The sequence below is a fragment of the Cyprinus carpio genome, chromosome B21, assembly GCF_018340385.1.
Source record: "Cyprinus carpio isolate SPL01 chromosome B21, ASM1834038v1, whole genome shotgun sequence".
NCBI lineage: Eukaryota > Metazoa > Chordata > Actinopteri > Cypriniformes > Cyprinidae > Cyprinus > Cyprinus carpio.
The window spans coordinates 5786322-5802787 of NC_056617.1; the positions used below are offsets into that span (position 1 = coordinate 5786322).

Below are 16466 nucleotides of genomic sequence, written 5' to 3' on the forward strand. Positions count from 1 at the left end.
ATGAGGAACAGATTGATTTTGCAGTTTGATGCAGAAAAAGAATAGGCTATATAAGTCCATCCACAAAATAACCAATTGAACCAATAAACCACAGAGACAAAATACGCCTCAGTGATAAAATGAATGGTGAGAATTTATAGGGGACAAATATGAACACAGCAGCAATAGTGGTTATTTGAATGTGATTAAATGCTGCTTTTCATTTGGTTTTCCTTCTCTTTCTCTTTTGATGTTTATTGCACAAAGCCAGTTTCAGGTTTTACCCAGGCAAGTTCAAATGTAGTTTTATAGAGTTTTCTGGCTCAAGAATTTACGCTACATGGCTACCCTGCTCCGGAGCAGGTTTTATTCTGGGTTAGAGATTCCAAACCCAAACTGGACCAATCAACTGTGAGCAAAGTGACATCTGATGCAATAAAGCCACTCCTCCTTATCTCTCACTTCAAATTAAAGCAGTTTACAATCAAATATTTATTATTATTATTATTTAAAATTCATATAATATATTCATATAATTATTATATGAACTGACAATTACACTTAATTTTTATTTTTCATATTTTTAAATGAATCATTAACATAAAAATGTAAAACTATACTCACACTTTTCATACTTATATACTTGCATTTGTATACTTGTATGTCTCTCTTTTTTAAGCTCATTGTGAAACTATATAAATTCACAAAACAAACAAAACGGCCTCTGTTTCATGCTTTATGCAACAGGCCATAGGACTGCCATAACACCGACTCAAAACACAGTCCAACGTCACATTTAAATAATCATAATTTCTGAAAAATACAAGAGATGAACTGCAGTATCCTACCATCACTCGATACTTTTATTTGAGTAGCTCCATATCTTTATCATAATGAGTGCATTCATAAAATCAAATACAATATCCATTAAAAGTTACTAAATCAAATTAACAATTTCATCTAAAAATGTTCAATATTTTCTATCTTGAAATATATTTTTCTTCATAAAATACTTCACAAATTTGTTTTGTCTGGTGGTCTTTCTGCTTGTCTTGTTCTAATTGGTAATCAAGCAACTTTTACCGCAAAGCTTTTAAAGAGGCAGGGTACAATTTTGAACTTGAAATAAATTGTATTTACATGTTTATTTTAATATCTTGTACTTTGGGAGATATTTAGATCAGCTCAAAAATAATCAACTGATCCAGTAATTCAGAAATATAAGTAAAATACAATCATTTCCTGTTTCATGATGATGAACTGAGGCAGAAGAGTTTTCGAGCCCGCTGTAAATAAAGAATGGGTTGCACAAAACCAGCCAATACATAACAAGGAAAAGCAGGACACCAAAAGTCTAGAAAACTCTTTTGAGTTAGAATGACAAAGAATCCTGTGACAGTAAATTGGGCATATTGGATGGTCATGATCACTGTTGTTATCAGAATAATATAAAATGCTCTTCTCTTCATGTGGTTTTTCTCCTCTCTCTTTCTCTCTCCTGGTCCTGATTGTTTCAGAGCTATGAGAACAGCCACAAGACAAAACAACTGAGTGAAGAAGAAGAGAAGGGATTGTATTGAGATGAAACATACATATGACACCATGCTAGATAAGATTAAAATAAAGGCACAGAATAAACAGGATCCAATAATAATTATCCAGGCAGCAGTGCAGCAAATCACTCTATATCTGAGAGGTTTGTACTTCAGAAAGGTTACAGGATGAACCACTGCAAGGTAACGCTCAACACACATCAGACAATGAAACAGAGGACGACCAGTGATCCCTAGTCCTTGTAAAAAATATGTTACTATTATGAAGCTTGAAAAGAAATGTGTCAGTATAATAATAATAATAATAATAATAAACTTTATTTTATAAAGCGCCTTTAAAGGCAACTTCTCAAAGCGCTGTACACAACAAGCAATACAAAGCTCAAACAATAAAAGTAACATCAACAATCAAATGCTAATTTAAAAAAAATAAGTCTTAAGCCTACCTTTAAAAATGTCGTAACCCTGTGCATCCCTAAGATCAGGAGGCAGAGAATTCCAAAGGACAGGAGCATATGAAGAAAAGGCCCTGTCACCCATAGATCGTAAGCGTGTTTGAGGAACAACCAACAAGTTGGATTGTGAAGAACGCAGTCTCCGAGTTGGGGTATAGGAAGTTAACAACTCAGATAAATAATAAGGGGCCAAGCTATGCAATGCTTTATATGTCAGCATCATAATTTTAAAATCTACTCTGAATCGGACTGGAAGCCAGTGTAAGGACTCCAAGACTGGAGTGATGTGATTGCATACCCTGGACCCAGTCAATATCCTAGCGGCCGAGTTTTGTACATATTGTAGTTTGTTAAGTGTGGATTTAGAGACTCCGGCTAGAAGGGCGTTACAGTAATCTATCCTAGAGATGACAAAGGAATTCATTAGCTTTTCAGCTACTGAGAAATTTAGCATAGGACACAATCTAGCTATATTTCTGAGGTGAAAAAAGGATGATTTAACTGTACTCTGGACAAAAGAATCAAATGAAAGCCTGGTATCAAAAATAACTCCAAGATTCCTCACTTTAGCTTGAGTAGCCAAAACAGAGCCATCAATAGTTAAGGATAACGAACCAGCTTTTGAAATTTGATGACGGGAACCAATAAGCATAACTTCAGTTTTACTACTATTCAGACACAAAAAATTTGTACTCATCCATTCCTTTATCTCAGAAACACAGCCGGACAGAAAATCAACATCAAGATGTTCACCAGACTTTGAGTGTATATAAATCTGCATATCATCAGCATAAAAGTGATAATAGAGGCCAAGCGATCGCAACAACTGTCCAAGTGGTGCCAGATAAATATTAAAAAGCAGAGGGCCCAGGACTGAGCCCTGAGGAACCCCAGTAAAAACAGGGCTAATCTCAGACCTGAAACCGCCCATGGAAACGAACTGAGAACGGTCAGTAAAATAAGAATGCCAAACATCGCATTGAGGCTGTTACCAATCTCACAAACAGACAGATTGAGGTTGAAAAACTCTGATGCAACTCCATTTCCAGTTCCTGTAATGATGAGCCATGCAATTTTGGAGTTTATAAGAAAACCAAACAGGAAACATATGCAGAATGCATACATTTCCAGACTGTCCATTAGCCCAAAGGAATGAGTTGTGGAATTTGTAGATGCTTCAGGTGTGGTGAAGTTCACTGTAGAGTTGCTCATCCTCTCAACCAAACAGGAAATTGATGCTAAAAAAGGGGGGGGGGGTGATTTAGGTCTTCTCATACAGTAATTTCACAAATTTCCAAAAGAGAAATATTCCAGAATTGTATGTTATACAATTTTATTGCAGGCCACTTTAATACAGCACTGAGAGTCTTTCTGTAAAAACCAAAATGCATAAGAGAACTATTTATATTTTTTCAACTTTCATATATGTTTACATTTTGTAAGCAACTTTGTATAAAGATAATTCTCAACTATGTTATAAATGATTTGATATACCATTTTTCTTTATGCAAAATGTGTGTAAAATGGCCATAAACAGGTTTTCTCATTATATATAATGTATCTATAAACTGAATCTAATTTGCATATTATTGTGTTTTTGGGCCAACATGTACTGAAAAAAAAGAAGTGTAATAATGGGAGTAATAATTGACAAGATTTTTGTAATAATATATAATATTTCATAGGAATATTGAAATATAATTTATTTCCCTATTCATTTGTTGTGTCTCCCAAAATGCGTAATAAACATGCTTTTAGTCCTGGTGTCCTCATATGAGGCCATGTATGAAATTAATGTTCTGTTTCGCAACAAAAAGTCATATTTTGATTTGAAACCCCATAACATTTTCCTGAGATGTTGATTTATGACATAGTTTTAAAATGAGTCAGATTTAAATGATAATTACAAAATAGTATCATATTTCACTAAATATCAGTATTTTTTGAAGATCAAGGAAAGAGAGTGGTCATTTAGTATCTCTGAAAAGCCCTGCATGTGCTCTGTACAGGTTATCCAAACTTAAAACTGTGCCATGTATAGTCTCAGACAAAATTCACTAAAATATAATGTCCTCATATGATGATGCAGGGTCTCAGGAGGTTAAAACAAATAGATTTCAATACTCTTTTATTTAAAGGGTGGTTGATTGTGATTTAACTTTATAAATAAATTAAAATGAATCAAATGTTCACTCACCTGAAGAGTGAGTGTCCTGTCTCTGTGGATGTACTGTGTTTTGTGGACTGAATTCACAGCTGTCACAAGAATATAAGGGCACAATTTCATCTGATACACGTCACATAAATATATGCAAATATTAAAAGTAAAAAATTAAATTGAAAAACACATTTGAGAAAATGGAACAAAAACAGAAGATTTTCATGTTGACTGATGTGTTGAACACTTGCAACACTTTATTTACTATCATCCAGTAAATGACCATTTTGACAAACATAATGTGAGATAATGCACAGTATAAAAACATGGAAGAGCAAGAAAACTGACTTTAATATCTAGGAAATAACACATCTCTTTGGAGAAGAATGAAATATGGTGCTCTACAAACATGTTTTCATGTTTTATGTTGTTTTGTAATTTATTCTGACAATGACATGACTGGCTTATTTTGATGTCAGATTGAAATTTATCACCGAGCAACATTTGAATAACATTTATCAACTGACACTTAACTTCAATACTGGGCTGACAAAAATGATTCCTGTCATATAGTCTTTTTTGATTAAAAACATCTTCTCAAATAAATTTCATAAATCTAAAACTTGTCTGCACAGGTGTAACACATTTAACACCTGATATGCAAATTTGTAAATAGACTGACATTTTTGGGGTCATGCAAGAATCGTAAAAAAAAAAAAAAAAAAAAAAAAAAAAACCTTACTTACTAATTCTTGTACTGAGAAAAGTTGCAAGACAAAATAACTGGATGGAGAGGAAGAGGAGGAATTGCAGTGAGAAGAACCATATATAAATATCAAATAAGACTATAATATAGATGAAGACCAGGCCAGACGTTTATATCTGTCAAAAACTCTGTTAATGAATGTGAGATATACAAACCAAATATCATTATCAATTAAATAGAACAAAGATTTGAGACTGTCATTTCACAAACAGAGAGACTTTGCCAGTCACTTTAATACCCCACTGTGAGTCTTTTTGCAGTACACAAAATCTGAATAAACCAAATAAGAGAAACTAATATTAAATGACTTAAACATGAAATAATTATATCAAATAGAACACTGTTTTTCTTTCATATCCTATGCTTATATGAGCAATCTAAGAGTTTTTGTGGCTCACACAATTTTTTTTTCCTTTTTTTTTTTTTTAAATCTATCGCTTAAAACTAGTAGATTTCAACCTTCTATTTATTAACTAAACCATATTATGGGCTTTTAAAATTTATACAACCTTAAATTGCAGCAAAAAAAAAAAGGTTGGCTAATATTAAATTGAAAGCAACAAAATTAATGTCACATAAAGAGTGAATGTTGAGTCTGTATGGATGTATATCTCTGTGCTGTTTTTGTAAACTGACTTCACAGCTGTCACAGAAACATATAAGCATGATTTCATCTGACACACGTCACATAAAATAACAGATAGAAAATATTACAAGTAAAAATTTATTTTAAAAAAAACTGTATTATCAGAGTAGTTATATATAGACAATTATATGTTGAATGCTTACAAAAAAAATTAATGCTGTAAATGAAAACTGACAACCACAAAAAAAAAAAAAAATAATAATAAGATAATGCACTGAATACAATCAGGGAACACAAAGAGACTTAATTACTAATCAGTAGTCATTTTCGTTGGTGAAGAATACAATATTTTGTTCTCTATATATATGTTATATGTTAGTTTTGTAATTTCATCAAACATGACTGACTTGTTTTGAATTAAGACTGAAATTGTCCACCAAGCAACATTCAAATAACATTTATCAACTGACAAAAACAGTAATCTCAAGTAATCTTCATAAATGTAAATCTGGCCTGCACAGTTGCAACACATTTAACTAACTTTACATGTATTAAAAAAAAAAACATATAAAGAATGTTTGAGCATAAACAATATCTGCAAAGTTACAACACTAAAAGTTTATTCCATTTATGTAAGCGATTGTTTCTTTGAACTTGAAATCCTGCACAAGTTTACTGTATCCTTTAATAATAAAATTTGCACAGTTAATCAAAGGGGTGGTAGAGCATTGTGTTAGTAGTGCAAAAGGTCATGGGTTCAATTCCCAGGGAACACACATACTGGTAAAAAAAATCTAAATGCTAAATGCATAAATGTAAATACATGTATAAACAACTGGCAGCTGTGATCAACTAAGAACGAAGTGAAACTGTAAATCAGATTGTATGAATAAAGGTAAAAGATTTTCAAACAGTATGCAATTCCACACAATTTTATATAATAGGAGTATTTAACCTTAAGCAGGTTACAGGTTATTTTAATACAGTTCACTTTCATACACCACAGAGTCATTCTGAAAAACACAAAACAAATGTAATCCAATGTTACATGACTTCAGAAGATTAATTGATTATCTGAATTCAAAAAGTAGAGTTTAACTGACTGTTTGCATGGAAATTCCATACAGATCAAGTATATTTCCTTTAAATGGCTTTCACATTCTTAGATTGCTCACAATTTTTAAAATCTATCAAATAAAAAAAAGTAGATCTCAACAGTCACCGGAAGAGTAAATGTCCACAAATCTCTGTGCTGTCCTTTAATTTATAGCGGTCACAAGAATATATATGCATGAACCAGATGCATATATAATGACCAGATATTAAAATATTACAAGTAATTATGAATTTCAAAAAGATTGATAGCCTAATGAGTAAAAAGAAAAAAAAACTGCATGTTGACTGCATACAACACATACAACAATTAACACTTTATTATCCCACATTTTTGACCACTGTGTGGGTTATGTTGCACAGAAAACTAAGACTAAGAAACCTTTGTGGCTTCATTACATCATGGAAAATACCTCTCTTTGGAAAATAATGCAAAATCTGAGTGTTCATATTTTATCTCATATTAATTGAATAATTTTTGGCTGACCATTAATTTCGATAAGACTGCAAAAAAAAGTTATATAATCCCAGTTTGACAGGCAAAAAACATAAGTCTTCTTAAACAACCTTCATAATCACTCTGGCCAGCACAGCTACAACACATTTACCATATGCCATTTTATTATTTATTTATTTATTTATTTATTCATTCATTCATTCATTCATTCATTCATTCATTCATTCATTCATTCATTTATTTATTCATTTATGTAATTGATATGGGTGGTTTATTCTGACGTATTTAAAATTATTTACAAAGCAACATTTGAGTAACATTTATCAACTGACAATTCGAGTGTCGAGTGTAGATAAAGTACAGGCTGAACAAAACCTGCCAGTGCAAAAACAAACAAACAAATAAATAAATAAATAAATAAATAAATAAATAAATAAATAAATAAAATCTTAATATTTTGTTGATTTAGAATGACAAAGAACCACAGATATACAATGTAGTGTGAGATTTTGACTTCACAATTGCCACAAGAAAATATATGCATGAACCAGATATGACAATATTATAATAAACATGAACTTGAAAAAGATGGATCGCCTTATGGGTAAACACAGGAACAGAAAAAATACTAAGCATTTCGAGTAGGAAATTACATGTTGAACACAACACTTAATTTGCATTAATGCAAAACTGTCATTGCTTCTTTAGCAATAAAGCAATTTATTGGAAAAAATAAGCTGGAAAATTACAAATCGCATGCGATATTTAATGTATCTGTGGTAAAATGAAGTGAACAAAGGAACAAGTTCTTACATCGTTCAAAATAAAGTTCATCCACACTTTAACCTGCAATGTTGTCTTTTAAGTCCAATGAAATAAACACAGAACAGAGCTAATCTAAAAGTAGCATGAAACAGTCAAGGATTTTAGTCATAAATAACTGAGGTGGAGAATCTTTCCAAACAAAAAAACACTAAATGATAGCTAACTTACAAAATTATATATATCATCACTAGTCAAATTGTAATTTGAGATATCTCTAATTAGAATTTTGGCTAGGCAATTCATATTTAAAGATATCTTGAATTGGAATTACGACTAAAACTCAATTGAAGATATCCGAAAATATTTTTCAATGGAAGACAATAGAAGATTATGACTAGTCATAATAGCACTGTAGATATCTGGAATGTGTATTATGACTAGTCAAAATTACATTGTAGATATCTTCAATGCATATTATGACTAGTCATAATCACATTGTAGATATCTTAATTCCAATTACGATGAGTCATAATTGCACACGTGTGTGCAGTTGTGATCAGTAGGAAACAAGAACAGAAAATGTAGACTGTATTAAACCAACCAATGTTGAACCAAAAAAAAAAATAATAATAACTTAGATTTTCACACTGTGTGAAATTCTGAATTATAGGAACATTGCAATATTAAATATTTAACATTTACTGGCAGGTCATTTTAATAAGTCCCCCAAAAAAACATAAATATGCAATCCAATATTAAATTAATTCAGAACATGAAAATGGCTCTCAAATAAAGTACTTAAAATTCTATTCAGTTCTGTTATGTTTCCCTTAACTGCCTTTGACATTGTTACAACAAATTAAAATTCTAGTAGATTTAAAACTTAAACCATCTTACATACTTATAGACTTTAGCCAATAATCACAACAAGAAAATTAATCTAAAATTCATCACCTGAAGAGTGAATGTCCAGTCTCTCTGTATGTATGTAAATCTCAATGCTGTGTTTTGTATACTGACTTCACAGCTGTAACAATCTGCTACACCTCACATAAAACACCAGCAAATACTAAAGGTAAAAGATTAATTTGGAAAAAAAAAGTGGACAGTCTTGTCTGAGTAAACGGGATCAGAAAAAAAAGTGTATGTTGAACGCTTACAATACCTCATTTACTTAAAAAATAATAATTTCACTGAGTGTATATAACTTGTTTTATGAGGATCAGAGGCAAGGCAGTTTTCCAGCCCGTTGTAGATAAAGAACAGGCTGAACAAAACCAGCCAGTACATAACAAACATAACTAAAAGAGTAGAGTTCCTTCATCAACTGCTGAGTCAAAACAAAACAGAATCCTATGATTATATATGGCACATATATAAAAGTAATGGCGATAGTACTTATTAGAATGAGATAAAACGCTTTTCTTTTTATGTGGCTTTCCTCCTCTTTCTTTCTCTCTCCTGGTCCTGACTGCTTCAGAGCTCTGAGAACAGCCACAAGACAAAACAACTGGATAAAGAAGAAGAGTAGAAATTGCAGTACAGAAAACCATGTATGTGCTGTAGTGTTGTGCAACATTAAAATTAACATGGAGATAAAACAGGATCCAAGAGTTATAATCCAGGCAGCAGTGCAGCAGATCACTCTATATCTGAGAGGTTTGTACTTCAGAAAGCTTACAGGATGAACCACTGCCAGGTAACACTCCACACTGATCAGACACTGAAACAGAGGACGCCCAGTGATGCTTAGACCTTCTAATAAATTTGATACTATTTTGAGACGAGAAAAAGAAATTGTCAATGCATCAAAAAAACAAAATAGACAGTTACCAATCTCACAAACTGAGAGATTTAGGTTGAAGAATGCTGATGCAACTCCACTTTCTGTTCCTGTGATGATAAGCCATATAATACAGAAGTGTGTAGGAAGACCAACTAGCAAACTGATGCTAAGCAGACAAATATCCAGTGGTCCAAAGGATTGAGTTGTGGAGTTTGTAGAATAACTTGAGGTGAAGTTCACTGTAGAGTTACTCATCTCTGTGTTTGTCTTCTCAGCTCACAAACTCAAGAAATATAGGAAAATATGGCAACTAAGTTTAACAGTAAGAGTTTAACAAATGTTTTTCTTTCATCCATTAAATGTAAAGGTTTTTAAACAGTATGTAATTCCATACAAAATTAATTTTTAATTAAATTTCCATAAATTTTAATTTTTCAATTTAAAATATCTAATACTGCAGGTCAACACCTAAATAACCAAAAAACAAAAACAGTCCAATATTAAATAGTGTAAGAATATAAAGTGATTCTGTTCATTCAAATTAATCAGTGTTATAATTTCACATTTTACATAGACATTACAATTAGTTATATTTCCCTTAAATGGCTTTTACAATTTGAAATATTTTCAGATCTGTTAGACAAAATAAGTAGATATCCACCCTGTTTATTTACAGGTTAAACCATCATGCTCATAAACCTACAATATCTAACAATCACAACATAAGCTGTATATTATTGATCAAGAAACGTTTATCACCTGAAGAGTGAATGTCCAGGTTCTTTGGATGTATAAATCTCAGTGCTGTGTTTGTAGACTGACTTTGAAGCTATCATTAGACTATATGTGCACGGCCTCATCTGATATAAACATAATATATGCAAATATTTAGGGAAAAGACATTACCTTTATAAACAGAAAAAAAAATGCATTTAGCTGCAACCTGGTTTGAAGTGAAAAGAAAAAAAAAGTTAAATTGTTAAATAAAATAAAAAAAATGGTTGAATGAATGAAGACATGAATAATAAATAAATAAATAAATAAATAAATAAATAAATAAATAAATAAATAAATAAATTAATAAATTAATAAATTAATAAATTAACATTTCACGTTGGAACTTCAGCTAAATGTGCCACAAACAATGTAACAAGTGGCTAATTTTTAAACGCTTAAAGGCTACAATATTTTATTTACCTTAAAACTATAATTTTTCATCATCTTATGTGAATTAATGCTAGGAATAAATGCAGACAAGAGACGAAGAAAATGTTGATTTGATTTTGTAATTAATAGTCCCATACCCATACAATTAAATTGTGCTCTAAAACAGTTTTCCATATTTTATGTTTTTGTAATTTCATCTGATAACATACAATGATACTTATCATGATGTGACATTTGTTCACAAAGCAACATTTAAATATTTATCAACTGACCCTTGTCTTTAATAGGCTAAAATATAACTTTCAATATATACAATAACCTTAGTTTGCTGAAGGCTAAAAAAGCAAGTCATCTTAAACAGCTTTTATAAATCTAAAACCCGCCTGCACAGGTGCAACACATTTAACACCTGCTATGCAAATGTATAAACATTTGTCAAATGTATATACGTTTGCATCGAAAGTTTTGTCTGATATTCTATTAATAAAACAGCCAAGTATTTACTCTTATAACCACTTGCAGAAAATATTACCTTTATAAGAGTTGTTTATCACAGGGTGTGTATAAATCTCTTTGCCACATTTGTCACAATCACAGTGGCAATCCTCAATATAAAAAAGTTACACTGGATTATTGATGAAGCTTTCATTGGATAAAAAATCCATAAACTACAGCAACCACTTATAATAACCATATCTGACAAACATACTGTTATCAGAATAAAAGTAATCTTTTGGAGACATAAATGTTGTTAGTAAAAATAAAAAGTTGTAGTAATTTACCTTCTAAAAACTTAACAACTGAATGCTTTCTTGAAAACAGAGAGTTGTCCAACTCGCTTCAGATAAAGAACAGGCTGAACAAAACCAGCCATTACATAACAAAAAAAACCAAAACTAAAAGGTTCCTGAAAAAAACGTTGAGTAAGAATGAAATACAATCCTGAGATAGTAAATGGCAGATATATAATAGCCATGCTCACAGTATTTATGAGAATCAGATAAAACGCTCTTCTCTTCATGTGGTTTTCCTCCTCTCTCTCTTTCTTTCTCTCTCCTGGTCCTGACTGCTTCAGAGCTCTGAGAACAGCCACGAGACAAAACATCTGGATGTGGAAGAAGAGGAGGAACTGCAGTGTGAAGCAGCATACATAAACATAAAAGTTACATGAGACTATAGTAAACAAGCAGACCAAACAGGAGCCAAGAATTATTGTCCAAGCCACAGTGCAGCAGATCACTCTATATCTGAGAGGTTTGTACTTCAGAAAAGTTACAGGATGAACCACTGCCAGGTAACACTCAGCACAGATCAGACACTGAAACAGAGGACGACCAGTGATGCCTAGCCCTAATGTTAAATATTTGAATATCTTGAGACTTAAAAACCAGTAATCAAGTACATAGAGAAAAATGTTCAGACTATTGACTGTATCACAAACAGACAGATTGAGGATGAAGAACTCGGATGCGACTCCACTTCCTGCTCCTGTGACGATGAGCCATATAACATAGCCATGTGTAGGAAAACCAAACAAGAAATTGAAGCTGTGCAGAAATAAATCCAAAATTTTCAGTGGCCCGGTGTGAGTTGAGAATGTAGATGTTTCAGGTAGGGTGTTCACTGTACAGTTCATCTCCTCCTTGTTGGTATCTCAGCAAAATCTGACAGAAAATCTTCTATGAAAAAAAAACAATGTACATTAACCTAAATCTTAATGTTTCAAAGCTGTTATGAAAGGTTTTACAGCATGTTTTCTTATGTAATATTTACTTTATTATTATTATTATTATTATTATTATTTTCCATGCTCTTAAATGATGTATTTCTATGAATATAGTTTCAGGAAAATATGTAATACGATATAATTTGTGTAACAACTTCAAGTCTCATGGAAATGCTGGGTGCATTAATTTCTGGATCCAAAAAGGATCAGATCAATGTTTAATAGAAACAAAACAACATCATAAAGTAAATTATTGTGAAAGATATCTTTGTGATCTGTTTGAAAAGTGCTGAGATTTGCAAAGCATCTGATTTCATCAAGAGGCTATTTAGCTGCTGTCCCATTTTGACAGAACAGTCTAGTTAAATGGGACACATTCCTTTCAAGTGCACCATGCAAGATGTAAAATGCTACATGATAAGTATCTCTGAAAAACACACAATCTCAGGTTTACACAGAATGTTCAAAATAAGTAAAATGAAGTTGTAATACACGATGGGCCATTCTTTGGAACGGGTGCTATTATACCTGTCTTTTCATCATTATAATAACAAACTTCACATAATTCAGACTGTGTGAAACAAAGTCAAAGATGTTGGATTTGATGGTAAAATTAAAATACATAATATGATAAAGCCACAGTTTAAATCCACTTTACCAAAATGCTCAAATAAAAGACTTTAAAGTAATATATAGTTTACTTATACAGTCTATATTCTTAGATAAAATAGTTTATAAGAAGAGTTTTATCACCTGAAGAGTCAATGTTCAGTCACTCTGGATGTGTATAAATCTGTGATGTTTTGTAGACTGACTTCATGACTGGCACAAGCATATGTGCGTGACTTCATCTGCCTATATATATATCACATATATGTCATACATCTTACTAAACATTTGAATGGACTGACACTGACTAACATGATTTTAAAATTGCTCTGTTGCTCCTGATCTGCCACTCTAAAGTAATTGGTAGACTGCACATCCTCAAAACTCAACATTCTCAACATTCCTCAAAATATTTTTAATTATTTATTTTTTTTTGTTCCACAGAAGAATATGATGACAGAATTTTGATTTTTGAGTGAACAATTCCTTAAACAGAATTATAAATGTTTTCCTCATCTGTACTCAACATGCTGTTTATTTAATTTTATATAATTTATTAATGCGGGAAAATGTTATAATTCAGCTTGAGTCAAACGAGTAAAAAAAAAAAAAAAAAAAAAAAAAAAACGTAAGATTTGAAGTTAACATTTCAATGCATTCCAATACAAATCACCAGAACTCTCAAATATTGAGATTCCAATAATTTTATAATCTACATTCATACAGAAAATCTAAGAGGAATTAGTTACAATATTGAATGTCGAGGTCTCTCTGGAAGTATATAAATCTCTGTGCTGTGTTTTGTAGACTGAATTCACAGCTGTCACAAGAATATATGCATGACTCCATCATTCATGTCACATGAAACACATACATGTGCAAATATTGAAAGTAAATTAAAAATATTCAAAAAGGCTATCATATATCTGAGTAAACCCTGGAACCACCAGATTATGAAAAGAAAAATGTCAGCACTCCGAAACAAACAAACATTTAATGGCATGCAGGCACTTTATGGAAAGCCATCAGGACCAACATGTGACACTGATGTGTAAACGCAATGAACAAATCTAAATAGAATTTAAACTCATTCATACTAACATTTCCTAACATCATTCAAAATTCCAAAATGTCATTTGAACTAGTTTTCTTGTCCCTTATAATGAACATTATGCAAAGGAAACATTTAAATTGGTCATGACATGAGAAATCAAATTTGCCTTGATCTTTTGGCATATAAAAGGTCTTTGTGCCATTAAAGCATCCTGCAAGTTTCATATCTTAAAACATCTTCCTCATAATAAGCAAAGCGTTTATTTAATGAAGCTCCAAAAAGAGCTCTTTTGGATCTGAGGTGGCATGTGACATAACAAGGGCATTTGCATAAACACTGCCTCCAGAGCAAGACATCAACAAATAGTCATCGTCTCACCATATGCCCCACCCACTGCCATAGTTGCCAGCTTGCCTAAACTGAATGCGAGCAACACGTCGCCTCAAAAGCAAATAGAGTATAGGGCCATATGATTTCCACGATGTCGAATACGTGGACGGAATCACGGAATCCAGTCACAAAAACAGAATTTACTGTCTAAGATTTTACCAAGTTTATCTGACTTTAAAATAGTTTTTTACACATTTATCAAATGACCTTAACAAACAAACAAAAAAAGAGACTTAACTGAGACAAATTTATGTTATTTTTTATACAGTCCAAAAATCAAATGGAATAAAGATTTTTTTTAAAATTGTCTATATTTCTGACGCCAACAGCACAATACCAAGCATTTAAAAATAAGAGAGAGAGAGAAAAAAAAACTCTTTAATCATCTATGTTATGATAGAATGTCATTAATACAATAATCTCACTGGAAAGCTTCTATAAAGGAAAGGTGACACTGGGTCACTGACAAAACCGGCCTATCCTACATGTAATACATTTAATTACAGTAACAAAAGTTATCAATAAGTAATATTTAGTAACAGAAGTAAGTTAAATATTACAATTGCATATTTATGATAATCAATAATTTACTACAACTCATTGACTTAATCTAGTACAATATCACAATGGCAGATTTTATGAGGCACAAAGGAGAGTTTTCCAGTGCGGTTAAGATAAAGAAGAGGCTGTACAAAACCAGCCAGAATAAAACAAGTCACACCAGTGAACCAGACTGTTGGAGAAGCATCAGCAGTCACAATGATAAATAATCCTATGATTACAAATGGAAAAAATAGGATAAACATGGTCACTGTGGTTATTACAATAAGAAAAAGTGCCCTTCTTTTCATGGGGTTGTCCACCTCTCTTTTTCTCCCTTTCTCTCCTGGTCCTGACTGCTTCAGAGCTCTGAGAACAGCCACAAGACAAAACAACTGGATGGAAATGACCAGTGTAAGCTCCACTGTCAAGAACCATGCATGTGCATGACTGTTTTTTGAGGCTAAATTGTACATGCAGACCAAACAGGACCCAAGAGTGCTTATCCAGACCACAGTGCAGCAGATCACTCTATATCTGAGAGGTTTGTACTTCAGAAAGGTTACAGGATGAAGCACTGCCAGGTAACGCTCAACACACATCAGACACTGAAACAGAGGACGGCCAGTGAACGTAAATCCTGCTAAAAACAGATCTAATACTTCAAGACATGAAAACCACCTTGACAGTATAAAGAACAGACTATTCAGACAGATACCAATCTCACAAACAGAGAGATTGAGGTTGAAGAACTCTAATGCGACTCCACTTCCTGTTCCAATGATGAGCCATATAACATAGCAGTGTGTAGGAAAAGTAAACAAATTGATGCTGTACACAAAGATTTCCAGATTCTCTATGAGCCCCCAGGACTGAATTGTGGAGTTTGTAGATGTTCCAGGTGAGGTGAAGTTCACTGTAGAGTTATTCATCTCCTCTGTGTTTGTCTTCTCTGCAGCTCACAAAGCATAATAGCTTATGTAACCACAATCTATGGACAAAGAAAAGTAGAAATGAATAAATGAATTATGAAAAATGAATAAATAATACAACAAAGATTCCTTTTCAAATACAAATAACCATTATTAAATGACTGCTAAATATAGTTCTGTATATTCAGAATAGCATTTTTGCAATTGTGGTAATAGTATATGGCATCTTTGGTCCTCTCTTCCTTAAAAGTCAAAAAGCCTATATAAGTTATTGCTTCTATATTTTAAGTGGTAGAGAAAGTAGACAATATTGTTATTAACAGCTCTCTTAACGTAGGGCTGCACTGCTGAGAAAACATGAGACAGCGCATAACTATAAAATCTACAAAATATGGTTCTGAACAGGAAGTAGTACAATATTACTTACTAC

The 16466-nt window shown here is 32.2% G+C and overlaps 3 protein-coding genes across 3 annotated transcripts; all 3 read right to left on the reverse strand.

Moving 5' to 3' along the window:
* Nucleotides 1-1133: 1133 nt before the first annotated feature.
* LOC122141289 (C-C chemokine receptor type 8-like) lies at nt 1134-3199 on the reverse strand. Its single transcript, XM_042748239.1, has 2 exons — nt 2943-3199; nt 1134-1812 (listed from the first exon to the last, which is right to left on the reverse strand). The coding sequence occupies exons 1-2, from the start codon at nt 3197-3199 to the stop codon at nt 1227-1229; spliced, it is 843 nt and encodes a 280-aa protein (XP_042604173.1). The 3' UTR covers nt 1134-1226.
* A 977-nt stretch (nt 3200-4176) lies between these two features.
* Nucleotides 4177-9884, reverse strand: LOC122141227 (C-C chemokine receptor type 8-like). Its single transcript, XM_042747849.1, has 3 exons — nt 9111-9884; nt 7400-7442; nt 4177-4243 (listed from the first exon to the last, which is right to left on the reverse strand). Exons 1-3 carry the CDS (start codon nt 9871-9873, stop codon nt 4177-4179), a joined length of 873 nt encoding a protein of 290 aa, XP_042603783.1. The 5' UTR covers nt 9874-9884.
* Nucleotides 9885-15169: 5285 nt separating this feature from the next.
* LOC122141228 (C-C chemokine receptor type 8-like) lies at nt 15170-16036 on the reverse strand. The gene has a single exon (XM_042747850.1). It carries the CDS (start codon nt 16034-16036, stop codon nt 15170-15172), a length of 867 nt encoding a protein of 288 aa, XP_042603784.1.
* Between the last annotated feature and the right edge of the window lie 430 nt (nt 16037-16466).

Coding starts and splice junctions, on each gene's coding strand:
- LOC122141289 (XM_042748239.1), bottom strand. CDS start 3,199: ATGAGCAACTCTACAGTGAACTTCACCACACCTGAAGCATCTACAAAT. Junction 1,813..2,942: donor ATGTTTGGCATTCTTATTTT/ACTGACCGTTCT, acceptor TATACTGACACA/TTTCTTTTCAAGCTTCATAA.
- LOC122141227 (XM_042747849.1), bottom strand. CDS start 9,873: ATGAGTAACTCTACAGTGAACTTCACCTCAAGTTATTCTACAAACTCC. Junction 7,443..9,110: donor TGTTTGTTATGTACTGGCTG/GTTTTGTTCAGC, acceptor TTGCACTGGCAG/GTTTTGTTCAGCCTGTACTT. Junction 4,244..7,399: donor CTACACTCGACACTCGAATT/GTCAGTTGATAA, acceptor TTCTTGTGACAG/CTGTGAATTCAGTCCACAAA.
- LOC122141228 (XM_042747850.1), bottom strand. CDS start 16,036: ATGAATAACTCTACAGTGAACTTCACCTCACCTGGAACATCTACAAAC.